Here is a 13,162-nt window from a genome sequence, read left to right as displayed (position 1 = left end):
CGGTCAGGCCTTCAGGTTTCTGTCCTCCCACACTCTGGAACTCCATCCTGGAATCGCTCCACCCCTTGTCTCCTTCAAGACCTGCTTCAATACTTTCTTCCTTGATTGTGCTTTTGGCTACCCTCCCACCCTTCTTGATTCCAACCCCCAGCTTAGGAGCTTGTGTGCAAACCCTTAACTGTCCAGCACTTTGGGACGTCCTTCCGACCTCAAAGGCACTATATAAATGTAATTTGGTTGTTTTTTACCTCTGGAATTAATGGACAGGACACTTGCCCAACCTTTAGTTATGTATATGAACATTATTGCCTTTTATATTGATATTTGTTCAGAACCTTCTCTTTTCGAATAACGCTACACGATCTTTAACATCCACATGAACAGGCAGACCTCAGTTTAACATCATATTTGAAAGAGGGCACTTCTGACAATCCATTGATGTTTCAGTTTAGAGCTATGAGGTTTAATTTCTAATGTGGTGACCTTCCCACAACCTTCTGATTCAGATGTAGGAGTTCTACCAGCTGAGCCAGGCTGACACCCTGTAGAGGACAGGCCACAGTAGAAAAAATATTTACTTTGAGCATTGGATGGATTGAGGAGAGGAAAGAGAGCGATTTGATTGTCACACTACTCAGTGAAACCAAAACTTATGAATACTAAGCATTCATAGCATAGCTACTGCCAGCACACAAGTCATGTTTAAATAGAGATGGACAAAGGATTGATATATTGTCCTTAAAACGTGAGGTGACATATTTTGCGCAAGTTTCAGTTATGGGCTTTCTTGTTGTTCTCTGCAAGAGAAAACAAAAGGAAACATTATAATTTTTTAGTGATAATTTTTGCAAAGTGCAACTTTTCATGTTTCAGGAACATGCAATAATCCTTTGATATAGCGCCTTACCACATTGTTGAGACGTCTCAAAGCACTTCATAGGACAGAATTTGTCAAGGTCAAAAACAACATCCTCTCTCTCTGTGACCAGGGCTCCCTCTGCCTCCTTGACCTCCTAGACCTCTCTGCCGGTTTGACACAGTTGACCACGCCATCTTCATCCACCGTCTCTCCTCCCTCATCCACCTCAGTGGGTCTGCACTGTCCTGGTTCGAGTCCTTGCTGACCAACTGCCTTCACTTTGTCTCCTCACACAGTTTCTCCTCCCACCCTCACCTGATCAACTGCAGTGTACCACAAGGCTCCATCCCTGGCCCCCTCTTCTTCCTCATCTATATGCTCCCTCTTGGCGATGTCATCCACAAACACAAACTCTATAAACTTCCACATGTAAGTAGATGACACCCAAATCTACTTCTCCTCCAGCTGCGACTCCAGATCCCCCGATACTCTGTTGGCTTTTCTGGCGGACCACAAGGTCTGAATGAGCGAAAACATTTTACAATTAAATGTTAACAAGACAGAAGCCATACTCATTGGCTCCCGTCAACCTTCTATCCTATGGCTCTGATCTCCACAACCTTCCCAGCCTATCCCACAGACTTACCAAACCAGTGCACAACCTAGGCTTCAGGTCCGACCCGCAGCTGTCCTTCCTTCCTCACATCCAGTCCCTGACCAGGACCGCCTTCCTCCACCTCCCCCACATTTCTCGCCTCTGACTGTACCTTACGCCAGATGCAGCCGAACCACTCGTCCATGCGTTCATCACCTCCCGACTCGACTTTTCAAATGGCCTCTTTGCCAGTATCCCCAGCTCCACCATGCACAAGATCCAGCTGATCCAAAACTCCACCGCCTGCATACTCATCCACACTAAACTCCGAAACCCCATCACACAAGTTCTAGATAATTTCCATTGGCTCGCTATCACCGAAAGGATTGATATCAAGATCCTCACACTCGTTTTCAAATTCTTTCATGCTCTGGCACCTCCCTACCTCTCCAAACTGCTTACCCCCCAACCCACAACCAGCTGCCTCCGCTCAGCTGACTCTGGCCTTCTGCATGTCCCTTGTGACCTCGATTCCAGCATTGGAAGCCGTGCTTTTAACCACTATGCTCCGAAACGCTGGAACACTTCAACTCTATTTCACCGCCTTGCCCCTTCCTTCCCTATCTTCAGGTCGCTCCTGAAGACCTTCCTCTTCAGCTGTGCCTCCGGTCATATCCCGCTGCCCGTGGCATTGTTCACCACAACTGTCAAACGCTCTGGGATGCTACAATGCGTGAGGGGCACTATGTAACCGCAAGTTGTTGTTATTGTTGTGTGACTATGTGTATTTTGTGGGTGAATGAAAGTCAGTCAAAGTTTTCCCAAAACATTGATTCACTTTCCTTTCTCCTGAGTGTTCCCAGCCACTTCTGTTTTTGTTTCAGATTTCCAGCATCTGCAGTATTTTGCGTTGTGTTTAAAGGTAAAGGAGGGCAGTGATCAGACAACAGGTAGAGTAGGGAAGGGAAAGTCAGACAACCGGACAGACAACAGATAAGGGAGAAAGGTTAGTTAGAGGAAGGAGGGGAGGAGGCCAGACAGATAAGCGAGGGCTGAACAAAACACAGCTACATAGTGTATATGGCTGCCTTCAGTCCTGAAGAACACAGTGGTGTTCCCCACTGCAGCTCTGTGATCAGACACACTTGGTGTCGCTGTTTCCTGTTCAGACCCTCCACAACATTTCACCGTTTGAACGCAAATTTCTTGAACTTTGTGAAAGTTCAGTCATCTGGTAATATGATTATTATTACCTACAGCGGTGGGGGGGTGGAGGGGGGGCTGCAATCTGCCATTGCATACACTTTAATGCAAAGCTTTGCTTGATGTCTTGTGCTTTAACAACCACTGTTAAACCCTGAGCCGTACTTTTCCATTAATTTTCACCAGTCCCTTTTACATCGATGTATCAAAACTCTTTATATATCTTAACAAGATCTTTTTATTGAGTCATTTCTGCACTCATTCTTTCTTTTTTTTAAAAAAAAGAAGAAGGTATGCATTCTCCCAACCTTTCCAAAGCAGTCACAGCTGCTGTGCAGGATTCGATTCGACTTTAATGTAACCTTCGTGTCATTTATGTGGCAAAAATGAGCCCGGATCATTAGCATCAATGCCTGTATTAATTATTACATCCAGTTGGTGTATTGCGTCGTTCTAGTCACTGTTTTCTTGTCTTGTTTTGTGTGCCACTGAGTGTTATTTGTGTCGTGTGTTTGCATCGCTCTGTGGGTTACGTTGAGTGCTATGTTGAGTTTGATGGATTTTAGAGTACAGTGGGAGGAAAGGATTTCTCGTGTTCACTGCCTTCATCCTCTCCATCCCCACAAACCCCACAAATACACAAAGCACAGATACGGACAGACAACGACACACACATTCACACAAATTCGAACACATACAATACACACCACACACAATTCAATACAAACAACCCCCCCCACCCCAACCCCTCCACACACACACACACTACAGTATTTCCAGATGTTTTTATTAAGTCGCATTGCAATAGAGCTCTGAATTATAATATAATCGGGGAGAGAACTACTTTAACAACAGTCATTAACAGTGAGTGCTATCCTGGGCTCGTTATTCCGAGGTATGAAGCTGCGGTGCAACTGAGCCTTCAGAAGAGTTGCAGATCTGATGTGCGGATCGATCTGCATCGCGTGTTATTATTATTACAGGTGCGGTTCATCCGGACGGATGGGTCCAGGTATGTACTGCTGTGCTCGGGACGTCGTCTCTGCAAAGAAAACACACACACATACACACACACACACACACACACACACACACACCAGGACAACTCCAGATCGCAGCCCGAGCCCCAAACTTTTCGAGAGAGAAGTGAGAGTAAAAGGGCTGTAGTGTGAGCTCCAGCGCCCCCTCCCCCCCGGGGTGGAGGGTGTGGGGGTGTGTGGGGGGGGAATAGCTTCGGCTGCTCCACTCCACTGGGCTCTCGCTCCACCCAGAACATCATCCGAGCAGAAGGATTAGTCGGCGGCGGCGGCGGGAGGAGGAGTGTGTGAGTGTGTGTGTGAGAGAGAGAGAAGGAGTGAGTGAGTGAGAGAGTGAGAGAGAAATAATTACAGCCCTCTCTCTCTCTGTGTGTGTGTGTGTGTCTCTAACTCTCTCTCTCTCTGTGTGTGTGTGTGTCTCTAACTCTCTCTCTCTGTGTGTGTGTGTGTGTCTCTAACTCTCTCTCTCTCTCTGTGTGTGTGTGTCTCTAACTCTCTCTCTCTGTGTGTGTGTGTGTCTCTAACTCTCTCTCTCTCTCTCTGTGTGTGTGTGTCTCTCTCTCTCTCTCTCTCTGTCGGTGCCTGACTTCCCTCCACCCTGGGCTGTTTATCGCAAGGTATTCTAAGAATGCGACAAAGATGGCGTTAGCGGGCAGGGTGCAGAGGAGTGGGCTGCTGGAGGTGTGGGTGAGGGAGGGCTGGCACCGGGTGCTGGCCACCCTGACCGAGGACAGCCTGGTGCTCAGCTGCGACCAGTGCGCGGACACCCCGAGCTGGAACGGGCTGAGCAACGGAGCTCAGACGCCCCGAGCCGCAGCCGCACCCGCAGCCGCAGCCGCTCCCGCTCCCGCCCCGGGAGCCGCCTCCCGCAGCCCACAGGGGGTCGGGTCCCGAAGCCCCCGAGCAGCCGCCTCCGCCTCCGCCGCCGCCTCTCCCCGCAATGCCTCGGCTGAGCCGTGCGACCACATCCCCGATGCCATCAGCAACAAGAAGCGGAACGTCAGGGTCGTCAAGGTACAGCCTCACTCACTCACTCACTCACTCACTCACTCACTCACTCACTCACTCACTCACTCACTCACTCACTCACTCACTCACTCACTCACTCACTCACTCACTCACTCACTCACTCACTCACTCACTCACTCACTCACTCACTCACTCACTCACTCACTCACTCACTCACTCACTCACTCACTGTCTCACTCACTCACTGTCTCACTCACTCACTGTCTCACTCACTGTCTCACTCACTCACTCACTCACTCACTCACTCACTGTCTCACTCACTCACTCACTCACTCACTCACTGTCTCACTCACTCACTGTCTCACTCACTGTCTCACTCACTATCTCACTCACTCACTGTCTCACCCACTCACTGTCTCACTCACTGTCTCACTCACTCACTGTCTCACTCACTGTCTCACTGTCTCACTGTCTCACTCACTCACTCACTCACTCACTCACTCACTCACTCACTGTCTCACTAACTGTCTCACTCACTCACTCACTCACTCACTCACTCACTGTCTCACTAACTGTCTCACTCACTCACTCACTGTCTCACTCACTCACTCACTGTCTCACCCACTCACTGTTTCACTCACTCACTGACTGTCTCACTGTCTCACTGTCTCACTGTCTCACTGTCTCACTGTCTCACTCACTCACTCACTCACTCACTCACTCACTCACTCACTCACTCACTCACTCACTCACTCACTCACTCACTCACTGTCTCACTAACTGTCTCACTCACTCACTCACTCACTCACTCACTGTCTCACTAACTGTCTCACTCACTCACTCACTCACTCACTCACTCACTCACTGTCTCACTCTCTCACTCACTCACTCACTCACTCACTCACTCACTGTCTCACTCACTGTCTCACTCACTCACTCACTCACTCACTGTCTCACTCACTCACTGACTGACTCACTCACTGACTCACTCACTCACTGTCTCACTCACTCACTGTCTCACTCACTCACTCACTCACTCACTCACTCACTCACTATCTCACTCACTCACTCACTCACTGTCTCACTCACTCACTGACTCACTCACTCACTGTCTCACTCACTGTCTCACTCACTGACTGACCCACTCACTCACTCACTCACTCACTCACTCACTCACTCACTCACTCACTATCTCACTCACTCACTGTCTCACTCACTCACTGACTCACTCACTCACTGTCTCACTCACTGTCTCACTCACTGACTGACCCACTCACTCACTCACTCACTGTCTCACTCACTCACTGTCTCTCACTCACTCACTCACTCACTGTCTCACTCACTCACTCACTGTCTCACTCACTCACTCACTGTCTCACTCACTCACTGTCTCACTCACTCACTGTCGCACTCACTCACTCACTCACTGTCTCACTCACTCACTCACTCACTCACTCACTCACTCACTGTCTCACTCACTCACTCACTGTCGCACTCACTCACTCACTCACTCACTCACTCACTCACTGTCTCACTCACTCACTCACTCACTCACTCACTGTCTCACTCACTCACTCACTCACTCACTGTCTCACTCACTGTCTCACTCACTCATTCACTCACTCACACACTCACTCACTATCTCACTCACTCACTCTCTCACTCATTATCTCACTCACTCACTCACTCTACCTCACTCACTATCTCACTCACTCACTCTATCTCACTCACTGTCACTCGCTCATTGTCATTCACTCACTGTCACTCACTCACTGTCACTCACTCACTCACTAGCTCACTCACTCACTCACTCAGTGTCACTCGCTCATTGTCACTCACTCGCTGTCACTCATTCACTGTCACTCACTGTCACTCACTCACTGTCACTCACTCACTGTCACTCACTATCTCACTATCTCACTCACTCACTGTCACTCACTCACTCACTCACTCACTCACTGTCTCACTCACTCACTGTCTCTCACTCACTCACTCACTCACTCACTCACTCACTCACTCACTCACTCACTCACTCACTCACTCACTCACTGTCTCACTCACTCACTCACTCACTCACTGTCTCACTCACTCACTCACTCACTGTCTCACTCACTCACTGTCTCACTCACTCACTCACTGTCGCACTCACTCACTCACTCACTCACTGTCTCACTCACTCACTCACTCACTCACTGTCTCACTCACTCACTCACTCACTCACTCACTGTCTCACTCACTGTCTCACTCACTCATTCACTCACTCACACACTCACTCACTATCTCACTCACTCACTCTCTATCTCACTCATTATCTCACTCACTCACTCTCTATCTCACTCACTATCTCACTCACTCACTCTATCTCACTCACTGTCACTCGCTCATTGTCATTCACTCACTGTCACTCACTCACTGTCACTCACTCACTCACTAGCTCACTCACTCACTAGCTCACTCACTCACTCACTCACTCAGTGTCACTCGCTCATTGTCACTCACTCGCTGTCACTCATTCACTGTCACTCACTCACTGTCACTCACTCACTGTCACTCACTCACTATCTCACTATCTCACTATCTCACTCACTGTCACTCACTCACTCACTCACTCACTGTCACTCGCTCATTGTCACTCACTTGCTGTCACTCACTCACTGTCACTCACTGTCACTCACTGTCACTCACTGTCACTCACTGTCACTCACTGTCACTCACTGTCACTCACTCATTCACTCACACACTCACTCACTCATTCACTCTCACTCACTCACTCACACACACTCACTGTCACTCAATGTTACTCACTCACTCTCACTGTCACTCACTCTCACTGTTACTCACTGTCACTCACTCACAGTTATTGCTTCTCTCTTCCACTTTTGTGTACTGTTTCGGAGACAACTCAGTGACTACAAAGCTAATAGTTATCAGCGTGCAGATAGATATGTTTAGTCTTTCTCTGATCCCTACGTTTCCTTTCTGTATTCAGCTTTCACTGGTCATTTCAATCTTTCAACTCATCCTGATGTTCAAGTTCAGCATTTGCACTCAGAACAGGGCACGCAGGTTGTTTGCAATAGTTGAGCCCAGGCTTCCACATGCTCACTTGTACAGTATATTTATGTATATTTTCTGTTAAGATTACATCTGATGTGGAAGTTTCAAACCTCACATGACGTAGTTATTCCACATTCTCTGCAGGGGCAGACGGAAAATTTAGACGATTCAAGGCTTTCCACTTTCAGCTACGTGGGAAGCATTTGTGGTTCTCTTCTCAAGTCCTGTTTTGACAATTGCTAGCATCCGGAAGGGAAAAAAAACACACTTTAAGCTTCATTCTTGCGATCTTTTCTTCGTTTTTCTTATTAATGAGTTGTGCCTCTCTGGGCTTTTATTATTTACGTGACAATGATTAATCTTGTTGCACTTTGTCGCCAAGAGGGCATGGTTAGCACACATGTAAATGAATACCAGTCGATCTTCACAAGTAGTGTTTAACCCTTTGGGTACTAAATGCTTTCATTGCTTTTAAAATGCAGCTTGCTGAATGCGGACACACAACCACATTTTAACATGGCATGTATGTAATAATAATAATCCTTACATTTCATATAGTGCCTTATCACGTTGTTGAGAGGTCTCAAAGTACTTCACAGAATATGCTGTAAAGTAAATTGACTGTATTTTGTGGGCGATACGTGGCATCCAATTGCACATAGCAGTGTCCCACAAACAGTTGTGGATTGAGTAACTATTTTTTGGGATGGGGGGGGGAGGGAAGAGATTAACCCCAGAAAGCAATCTGCCAATTGATTAACAAAAGTTATGTACTATCACATGTTTCCAGTTTTTGAGACCACTAGCTGCTGCAGATCTCGAGGATTAAGTGGCTTCCTCTTTAGTACTTTTATTGACTGTTACATTATTTGGTGGCCCTTAGTCATTTCTGCGCTTAACTTCAACAAAATGTGGAAGGAAATGAAGTTATTGTAGTTGTCATAAAATTCTAATAATGAAAATGTTTTAGGCATGTTAGTGTCAGAAATATTGAGCTACAGATTGAGATCCAGATAAAGATACAAGACATTATCTTCACTGCTTGATAAACCAGAGGTACAGTGTAGAATAAGCGCTCCGAGATGCCGCCTGGTGTGAAGAGCGCTAAATAAATTCAAGTTGTTGTAGAGTTAGTTTTCCAGGAGGCCTTTTAGGCAGATAGAAAGGTGTGACGAGGAGGGATTTTGGAAGGGAGCTCCAGATTGTGCTGAAGAAAGTAAAGGCTCATCAGGGCGATGTCTGACAGGGAAGCGGTTAGAATATCATTGGACCTGGAATCCAGTATGAAGCAAAGGGTGATCGAGTGGTCGACAATGCCAAAGACAATAGAAAGGACAAGGAGGCATAGAGGACCCTCGTCCCAGAAATAAGTTGCAGGAGCATGGCAGAAGCAAGCAGGAATAGTTCCAATTTAAGCTTGGAAATGTAAAGAGACACTAGAGACAATTCAGACCGGTGATCCTGATCACTCATCTGTGCCATGGAACTGAAGCCATGTTCAGAACCAGTCCTAGATCTTTCAGTCGAGTGGACAGCTTTTATATTTTGTCAGCAGGATTCGTGACACAAGTGGATACCAGCACCATGCTTAAGAGTCTCCAAAGCAAAGTACTAAGAGTTTAGATTGAGCCATTTACTCCTTAAGCACAGTGCAGTGGGACATTTAAAGCAAGGTGACTTTTGCTAATTGATCTTACACTTGAAGTTAAATTGTACTCTGTATTTGCTGAGGCCCCGGCTGGACTGTGTTTTCAGTGACTTGTGGATAACCTCTCCAACCCTGCATTATTATACATTATTACACATAAGGAATCTGTAAGAGTATAAAGCGTATCGGGTACAGCATAAAATGGGTACAAATTCTGTATCGTGATGATCTGGCTTCAGGAACAACTTTTAGATAGTTGAAGTAAAAGAAGGTACTGGACACACTATATCGAAAACTGTAACACAAGTGTTACACAGTGCAGAACAAGACGGATTTGTTTATTTCTGGATTTAAACTTTTCATTGTCATAGGAACATGGCATTTTCAGAAACACCAATTGAAAGCATTTTACAGTGCTGGGGCATCGCTGCAAATTATTGCGGTGATGAGGGCAGCACAAATCAAGCATCACTGATTAAGCAGTAAACTGAATTACTTAGTGTATTTACTGAGAAGCAAAATTTACTCATAGCAAGGACCACTCAGTTAGAATTCCAGGTCCTCTGCTGATATCTCCTTTTTTTAACCATGTTTCATCTTTCCTAATGGGTGAGGTGTGGGAGGAGAGAGTTGGTGAATTCACAGTACTGTGAATTTCTTCAGTAGTTCACAGTAATGCTGTGGGCCAATTATCCACAAGGAGCTAGAGCTCTAGGTGTAGATGAGAATGGTCTGCCACCTCCTATTGCCAAGTGATGGAGGCTTCCAGCGATGGGACTGTGAGATAATTCAGCCCATTTCTGGAATTCCATGTGTTGGTGGGTGCATGCGATTCTCAGTTTGGTTTGGTTTGGTAATGGGTTTCCGCATGTATCAGACACCCAGCTGACAAAAAAAAGTATCCTTCCTATAGGATAAGTCTCAGAGCACTACATAATCACAGAATCGGATGTGATGTGAGACAAGGATTGGGAGATTTTAGGTTTCGAGTCCAACATTTTGCTAAGTTGTGTTAGAAGTGTATCCAACTATACACCCATGCACAAAAGGGAAGCTGCTTTAATTTATTTTCTGTTACTGTAATTAATAACAGTAAGGCATGGTCTATGATTATCACCGCACAGGTACAAATAGATGGTGTGATTGGGAGAGAGGTTTCATCTTGACGTACTACATTGCCTGAATGTTATGACATGTCTAGGGCAGTAAAGATAATAGCCATCTTCACTGAATTAATGAGCAGTATGGGAAATGTATTATTTCCTGAAATATCTCTTTGTAAATTATGTTTGCTTACAAAATACACAAATCATTACATTATACCATAAATTCTGTGAAGTACTTTGAAACATCTTCCTGACATGTAAGGCGCTGTAACAAATGTGAGGATTATTATATTATTATTTGAATACTTTAATACACCATTACGTGGTGTAGTACAAGATAAATTTCTTCACTTGAGATTTACTTCTATGAATATAAAATATTCAAACCAATTTAATTTCATTTTATATTAAGGTGCGGACTATGAGCAAAAGAGACTGGATCATTTACTAACTTGGCTAACTGCTCTTGATGGACATCCAGCAATGTACTAGTGTTGTGCAGTAGATCTAGTGACATCAAGTGTTTTTTCCTTAAATGGTTTCAGAAATTTGAGATTTGCCTCTGATCCTACATGACCACAATCTGATTTAATTTTTTTCAGATGAATCTGGCAAGAATTAAAAAAGAAAAAATCTGATCTCCACTCTTTACTCTATAACAATGTCAGTTTTGATAGTTTTACATATACAAGAATTGGTACTCTCTTTGAATTACTGTACAGTTCAGTGTTATTTGCGTCATTTAGAAATTGCATTCCATGATAATAAAATAGCTTGAACGTTAAAGAATACAAGCAAGGGAACTGGTCAAAATCACATTCTTTTAGCAATCCCAGCTACTCAATTCTAACCTTTAGCTGCAGGATTTGGGATTGACAAAGAGGACATTACAAGTACAACTGCCCATTTTTGAAATGGAAATAACATTCATAATTTTCACCACCTCTCCTTGTGGCAGGTAACACTGGAGGAAGCAAGAAAAAAACTGACAGGGATAGAAAACTGCTGGTTGGGAAAGGGCACCATAAATGGTGCTTCACATTGGAAAAAGAGTTGTGTGGCCGAAAGTATGCCTATGCCATAAAGTGCATTACTCCAAATAGAATGCAGATCCAATTTAAGATTACTTTGGAGCTGGATTTTTGCAAGCCAGCGGAGCATGTATGGGGTTCCCTGAGGGAGACACACTTTATGTCCTAAAGTGTTTTGTCCAGTGTAAGGCACCAATTACACTGTTTTCCTGATGAGTGCTATTTCAATCCCGCAGTCAGCCTTCCTTGCTCCAATTGTAGAGTAGTGCTGAATTAGCCTACAAGCCAACAATGAAAACTGCACATCTCCCAACTGCATGGAGACAAAACAATATAACTTATGTTTATGTAGTGCCTTTGACACCAGGAGGATATCTCAAAGCAACAAATGTCTTTTGGAAATGAGAAAGGGAAAAGTACAATCTTACATTGATCTAGCGCCTTTCATGTCGGGAGGAAGTCCCAAGGCTTCTTAATAATCATTGCTTGGCACTCGAGCTAGGAGTGGGAGCCGAGGTGGTTAAGTAGGGGAAAGATAATCAAAAAGGACCTTCAAAGAAGTAAGAGGTAAGGGACTTGAGATGGACCTTGAACAAGGTGAGGAATTGAGCAATACAATACTAAATTATATTTGTAAAGTGCCTTTCACGTCGGGAGGACGTCCCAAGGCACTGAACAATCAGGGTCATTAGGATTCGATGTATATAGAAAGCAGGGTTGGTGTGCAGTGTTTCCATGCATAGTATTATAAATGATTTGCTGTTGGGGAGGGCTCAAGTGTGATGCTCACTGATTTCAATGTGATTAACAGTTTCTTCCTTCTTCTTCAAGCAAGAGGTCGGGGGGCTGGGCATCAGCATCAAAGGAGGCAAAGAAAACAAGATGCCGATCCTGATCTCGAAGATCTTCAAGGGTCTGGCGGCTGATCAGACGGAGGCTCTGTACGTGGGCGATGCGATCTTGTCCGTGAATGGAGCTGACCTAAGGGACGCAACCCATGACGAGGCAGTGCAAGTACTCAAGAGAGCTGGAAAGGAAGTGCTACTGGAGGGTATGTCAGTCAGCAAATCTTCCTGGACCGTATGTAACTAGATAAACCTAGTGCCTTCATTTTTTTAAAGAATTTTCAGTGAAAAAAAAGCATTCATTTTTATGTCATCTAAATCAAGATTAGTTGTTGTGAAAAGAAATGTTACAAGAACTTTAAAAGTGTGAACATATGATCATTGCCCTGAACAAGTCCAAACAGTAGGTTTGAGTAAGACAGTAACCTAAACTTTTGTAATTATTCTTATGGAACCTGCAGGACCTTATGAGTAAATTAAACTTGTTTTAGTGATTCATTTGTGCTATTAGATCAGTGGTGGCCAACCATAGCTCATGGGGCCATCAAGAGGTGGCCACTGAACATTGGCACTAGTCTAGGTGACCATTTTAAATCAAAGTTTTGTTTCCAGTTTTTTATTGAACAAAATAAACAAAATTTATTAGTATTTCGGATCCGAGCTGATGATCGGGATCGGGGAGGGTGGAGGGCAGGGGGGGAAGGAGGGTGACCGAAGGCACAGTCGAAGAGGAGGGTCTTGAGACAGATGTTGAAGGAGGCAAAAGAGGGGGCGAGGCAGAGGGACTGTGGGATGGAGTTCTGGAGGGTGGG

The 13,162-nt window shown here is 45.2% G+C and overlaps 1 protein-coding gene across 3 annotated transcripts in view; it reads left to right on the top strand.

The window, feature by feature from the left end:
- Positions 1-3,590: 3,590 nt before the first annotated feature.
- sntb1 (syntrophin, basic 1) overlaps positions 3,591-13,162 on the top strand; it is an 89,731-nt gene continuing 80,159 nt past the window's right edge. The window contains exons 1-3 of one of the 3 annotated variants that reach the window (XM_042346900.1): positions 3,591-3,669; positions 4,312-4,708; positions 12,337-12,556. In XM_042346900.1, coding sequence (XP_042202834.1) covers positions 4,334-4,708; positions 12,337-12,556 — 595 coding nt within the window. In that variant the 5' untranslated portion in view covers positions 3,591-3,669; positions 4,312-4,333. Of the gene's footprint in view, positions 3,670-3,864; positions 3,982-4,064; positions 4,088-4,247; positions 4,709-12,336; positions 12,557-13,162 lie in introns of those variants that run through there. The other 2 variants (XM_042346899.1, XM_042346901.1) reach the window with 2 other exon arrangements.

This window comes from Callorhinchus milii, unplaced genomic scaffold, assembly GCF_018977255.1.
Source record: "Callorhinchus milii isolate IMCB2004 unplaced genomic scaffold, IMCB_Cmil_1.0 Scaffold2, whole genome shotgun sequence".
NCBI lineage: Eukaryota > Metazoa > Chordata > Chondrichthyes > Chimaeriformes > Callorhinchidae > Callorhinchus > Callorhinchus milii.
Note: the sequence above shows the minus strand (reverse complement) of the source record. Positions and strands in the feature narration are given on the sequence as shown.